Source organism: Tuber melanosporum (assembly GCF_000151645.1).
Source record: "Tuber melanosporum whole genome shotgun sequence assembly, scaffold_124, strain Mel28".
NCBI lineage: Eukaryota > Fungi > Ascomycota > Pezizomycetes > Pezizales > Tuberaceae > Tuber > Tuber melanosporum.
Window position 1 is genome coordinate 315,358 of NW_003298782.1, and position 6,000 is coordinate 321,357.

General features: G+C 48.1%; 1 protein-coding gene; it reads left to right on the top strand.

Annotated features, from left to right (window-relative positions):
- Positions 1-179: 179 nt before the first annotated feature.
- On the top strand, positions 180-3,990 carry GSTUM_00002261001 (uncharacterized protein). XM_002836026.2 has 4 exons: positions 180-489; positions 588-1,379; positions 1,569-2,663; positions 2,745-3,990. The coding sequence occupies exons 1-4, from the start codon at positions 225-227 to the stop codon at positions 3,461-3,463; spliced, it is 2,871 nt and encodes a 956-aa protein (XP_002836072.1). The 5' UTR covers positions 180-224; the 3' UTR covers positions 3,464-3,990.
- The last annotated feature ends 2,010 nt before the right edge of the window (positions 3,991-6,000 follow it).

Consider the following 6,000-nt stretch of genomic DNA (forward strand, 5'->3'; position numbering starts at 1 on the left):
CCCGCCTCAGTAGTCACCCCCCCCTTCATCCATTCATCCATCGACCCCCGTCTGGCCTGAGCCCCTCCAACTGTTGGTGGCCACGCATACTTCGTCAATCTTTCCTCTAAACTTTAACCGCCGCGCTCCTTGACCGCATACGGCCCCTTTGCCAAGGCTGTGGCTGCGACTGCCCTTCGACCACCCTTTGAGATCTCAGCGAAACGGATTCACTTAACGCCATCATGACCCATTCCGAGGAGGAGTCTACCGCTTTGGCACTTTTATCACAGTTGTCGGGGTCGCCGTTTAGTCAACCACAGAATACACTTTCTGCACTCAAACGACTCAAACATGAGCTGATCGGCCATGAGCAGAAGAAAGAATTGTTTGTACGCCTAGGAATTGTGCCCCCCCTTGTTAGGATTCTGGAGGGTACTGGCGCTGCGGATGATGTTTGGAGCAGTGCCAGATTGGAAGCTGGAATTGCGGTTGGGAGCCTGGCTTATGGTATCACCCCTTTAAGATACACATTCAGATGGTCCGGATATCCGTGGCTGTTTTACCTTTTCGGGGAATATCACTAATCCCTGAGTGGTGTCATGTAGGCGGTGAAAACTATATTTCGCATTTGTTCGATTCGCAGGCTTTGCCTCCGCTAATAGCTTCTCTGGATCCTTCCTCATCTCCACCGAAACTTGTTCTGTCGTCCCTTCGCACGTTGAATACCATTCTAGACACCTCAGCATTTTCCGCGACGTGTCCCTCGTATGCAATTGCTACGGCTCTTTATACCCCCGAGGTTCTGAAAAATATCTACAAAATCCTTTCGCAACAATCTCTTGCTGCTCTAGTCCAACAGCAGATTTCGCTCACAGCATCCCTTATTGCTAAATCGTGTGGCCGGTATGCTCCCGGCAGTTCAGATAATAGCGGATGGCATTCAACCCATCAAAAGTTACTTGTGGATGCTGGGGTTCTTGGAGCCCTGAGCGCCAGATTGGGAGGCCATATCGTGGCCGAGAAATCTATTCCCAAAAACCCTAAAAATGCTCATAGCAATGATGTGCCTCCCCCCGCTCCTCTGGGCGCAAAATTGGCTCCGATTCTTGACGCCATTTCTGTTATTATCAAGGATTCTAGGCTTCGCTCTTTGGAGTTCCTCTTCTCCCCGCCAATCATAGCAATCTTTCCTCTTCCTACCAATGAACCCTCTTCACCCGATGCCCCGTCTTCGTCTAACAAACCAGGCGAGGGAACAGTAGGCTCAACTTCCTCAATAAACTTACCTCAACCTAAGTTAGCGAGCAACTCGATAATACAGCCCCCGAATCTGCTTATAACACCGGCTGCTTTTCCCCCGCTCTCAGCAGCATCTACGATCTCGCCAACCACTTCAAGTCACGTAATGGAGGGCTCCATGCATGGTAGCAGTAACCTTCCGGCATCGAGTCCTTTCTATAACCCCCTGACAGGAGCCACGGAGTCCCATGCCGCGCTTCTTGGCGGCGGTCATGCTGGAGATGATTCTGAATCTTCCACTGGTGGTGATGCTCCTCTGCGTCGGGGGGCAGAGATTGCTGATCTAGAGGATCGCATACTTCGTTCGGCCGCGCTGACTGCAACTGAGGACGGGCCTAACCGTTCCGAAGTCGATCTCGATCTCGAGGTTGAGGAGTCCCCCATTTTACCGTGGCTAATATCACAAGTCCGTTCTGGGGACTCCATTACGAGGTTGATGGCAATAAGTGTTTTGACCAATTTGTTCAAAGTGGAGCTTGTGAGCAAGAAGCTTGTACAATTGCTGATATTGCTGGTTTTGCCGGTTCTTGTCAGACTTTTGACTGAGGAGGGTAGAGAGAATCGGGTGAATGCAGGAGTTGGTAGCGTTGATGCAGAGACATGGACCAGCTGGACCATTAGGGAAAAGGCACCCGCGATCCTGGCAAGGTTGGTAATGGACCGCGCTGAAATGCAAAAGGCTGCTGTGGATGCTGGAGCAATCAAGAAACTGGCTGCGATGTTGAAAAGGGCTAACGAGTTACCATCACCTACAATGAACGGTCACCAAAACGGAAATTCCCATGACTCCAACCACACAGCGGAGCTAGGAAGTAGTCTTGAGATTGCCCATAAGATGAAGGTTAAAGAAGGAGGGTTGAGATGTCTCACAAGCCTTGCATTATTCAAAGATGATTATCGGAAGGCAATCATTGAAACAGGGGTGGTCCCGGTCCTAGTGTCTTCAATGAAACCACTCGAACCCATCTCAACACCCGCGCCCCAGAAAAACACAGTCGGGCAAGGAAACCCTCCAGCTGTGCTCACCGCCGCATGCGGCGCTATTAGGGCATTATCCCGCTCTGTCTCCATTTTAAGAACCTCCCTGATTGACGCTGGAATCGCTCTACCTTTGTTTGCTCTCCTTCGCCACGACGATATCGAGGTACGTATAGCTTCGACCGCAGCTGTTTGCAACCTTGTTTTGCACTTCTCTCCAATGCGAAGACCGATACTAGAGGCCGGAGTTCTTGATGTCCTCTGCTCACATGCGAAGAGCGAAAATGCTGCGCTAAGGTTAAATGCACTCTGGGCTTTGAAGCATTTGGTTCTGGAGGCCGAGACCGACGTAAAGAGGAAATGCTTTGAGGGGCTAGGAGTAGACTGGCTCCTCGGGGTTATCCGTCGAGATGTGTACGGGGATGAAGATGGCGAGGATGACGAGATGGCGGAGAGTGAAGATGGCGATGGGGACGATACGGAAGGCGGTATGGAGGATAGTATCGGCGATCTCAGGAGAATGAGCGCTGGACGAACTGGTGACGAGGAATATTTTGATGCGCCAGAAGAGAGGATCAGGTCATGGGCAAGAAGGTTCCCCCCAAAGGCAACTGCTGTAATGGCGCAGCTAGAGAGGAGAGAGAGAGATGACTCTTTGAGAAGGAGGAAGGAGGACATCGCTTTGCAGGAACAGGGCCTAGACTTCTTACGGAACTGGATTGGAGGCAAGGATCGGAATCTCATGATCGATCACCTTTTCGAGAGCGTGGGGAAAGATCGGGTGTTTGAGATTTTGGAGGACAAACTTAAGCAGAAGCGATATGTGAAAAGAGGGGAGCTGATCTCTGAATCTCCGCCTGGGGAAATTGTGACTTCCGTTGTCTATATCCTTGTTCACCTTGCCACAGGTTCGCTTCCTCACAAGAGGGCCCTGATCCAGCGCGTGGATCTACTAAGGACTCTATGTGCCCTTTGGAATCACCGACTTCCTCATGTTAGAACCGGTCTTGCATGGGTTGTCATCAATCTCACCTGGCGCGAAGAACATGAAGATATCGAAGAGGTTCACGCTCGAGCTAGGGAGCTAATTAGGCTAGGGTTTGATAAGAGCTTAGAAAGCATGTCTCAGGATTCCGAGCTGGACGTCAGAGAGAGAGTTAAGACTGCCAGACATCAGTTGAGCACTGTTGGGCCTGCGGATTAACTGTTGCCACTACCTACCTACAATTCGAACCGCAAGGATCTGTGTATTACTACTGGGCTCTGGGTCTCTTTGTCTTTCTACTCTTTATACCAATCACCTGTTTTTCTTCCCCCCTCCTGTTATCTAACAGAGGGATAGGGGTGAAGTACACAGGTGAGGTTGCTTTTCTCTTTTTTCTAATACTTTTTTTTTTTCTTCTGCGAATTTTCATGCCTTTGATTTTCGAAGGGTTCATTTATCGCAGTGCCATGCGGGGGGGGACGTGGAAAAAAATCTTTACTGCGGGCTATTTGGTTGGCTATGGGCTCTTTTCCTATGTTAGCTACCGGTAAGGGGTCATTGGTTGGTTTAAGGGGGTTTCGCAATTTTCATTCGGAATTGAAAAAAGTGGGTACTTTTTTTTTGGTGTAGTCAGTGTCTTTAAGTCAAGGGATGGTGACTGGATTGGTTAAGTTTAAGGGCGTCTTGTAAGGGTTCATTTTCTATCAGTCATGAAGGAGAAAAAGAAAAGTTTTTTCATGGTAAAATATCATCAATGCTGAGCTGCTGTGTATGGCTCAATATTAAGTGTAAAACTCGTTGGAGTGAAGCGAAATTTAATTTGGGTATGATAAATTGTATGTTGGGGGTACAGTATTGGGTACTGGGGGTGGAAGGGATTCATTTGCTTCCTTTGGGGGATGGTGTGTCGACTGGGCTGCGCTTGTGCAAGTTAACGTGCCCTGTGATACTTGTAACATACGAGTACGATATCATAAGTGGCAGAAAGTTGACTGGGACAGAAGACTGTACGAGTAACGCAATCATGAGGACAGAAAAATAAGAGTTGAAGCCAAACCAAATTAAGATAGAGGAGAAACGTTGGCTGATGCGTTTTCAAGCACCGCGCCATGCCAGCTCTTCAACCAAATCAGGGGGGTTTATTTTTATTATATCTGGGCGAAAGAATACGGAGGGATAGCACCTAAGTATTGTATACAGTATTGCACTAGCAAGGGGGGATAAGCTAGTAGGGATATAATGAGTGAATTGGGTATAGTGGCTTGGTAAGGATAAAAGATTTTTATGAACTCTAGTTTCCATAGTATATCTCAATCAACCAAGATACCTACTCCTCCAATGAGTCCAGACCTAGCACGAGATCAAAGACGAGATTGCCAGCTTCTCCGTTCCATCAGATGGAAATATGGAGAAATTCAAGAGAGAACTGGCTTCTGTATTTGGCAGATTCAGTATGCATGTACTTCACCTGCTACACCAACCAAAAGACCTGGCCATCCACCCATCCTTACGCATTCTCAAATTGAAGAACTTATTGCATATGTGTATATGTCTGCCCGTAACTGACATCTTTCATTTCAGTAACTGGTTGAAGAAAATGTAAGGCAGAGACGATCTTCATGGACACAGTGTTACCAGGACAGATGTTGCCACTACAAATAGGCGAAAATTGACGCCAGGGGATAATCCCAGCGAGATGGAACAAGGAAACCGGTTATGGAATGGCATGAGGCATAGAGGAAGGGGAAGGAAATGAGAATAGCAAAACTAGCTGTGAGAACGCAGCTAGAGGAGGAAGAGGGTAAAAATTCTGAAGCCTCCATGGAACTAGATGTCAATATGTTGTATTGACAGATTGCAGACCTCTGCAAACAGTTATATGCCTCTGAAAAAAACAATCACCAAACACTTCAACATGATTAGAATACATCAAAAAATGATCGAGGTAGCTAACGCCACACTAGAAATAGTGAGGCAAGAATTCAACAAGGATTGTGAAAAGTTCACAAGGATGAGGAAGGTGGTTCGAGGAATGGGATAGGAGGTTCTCAACCTTGGACTAAGGAGATAGAAATCTGAAGGGACTCGGGTTTGAGTAGGAGGGGAGCTACTGTCACAAACCAGATTGTAACAAGGCAGAAGGGATAAGATTTTCACATGATTCCTACTTGTAAGTCATAGGTGTTTATTGTATGCGATGACTCACAGTTGTGAGTTATATGACTCTTGTTATGAGGTTCGTGATAGGTTTAAGTATGTAGTACAGTTGACTGGTGTGAGTCAGCTGAGGATCTCACATGACTCACACTTGTGAGTTATAGGTTATAATGACTTAAAAGTATAAGTCATACAGGGTTAGGATTGGGTGAGGTGTCTGCATAAATAGGTGGGTATAGGGACCTCCTGTATAACCATGCTCCGCGCCCTCTTCTTTCCCTCCCTCTACGTTTTACTTCTGCTCTCAACACCATCTGCATCTGGTGAACAAACCCCTCGAACCTAAGAATCCTCCAAGCCTACGCCCCGGGACTATCTCTCCTTGCTAGGCAATGGACCCCTCCACTCACTCATGTTCCGGCACGCCTGTTTCCAACCAGGGCGCTGCCTCCCACCCTCCCTCACGGCCGTTATCGGCTGCCCCAATACTCCCAATTTGCGAGAACTTAGCTAGGCTGATCCTCTCTGCGAGAGCCCTGCTAGACTGGCCCCCCGAAAGCCTACCCCCCATCTCACGCCAGGAGGTGCTGGAGCTCTCT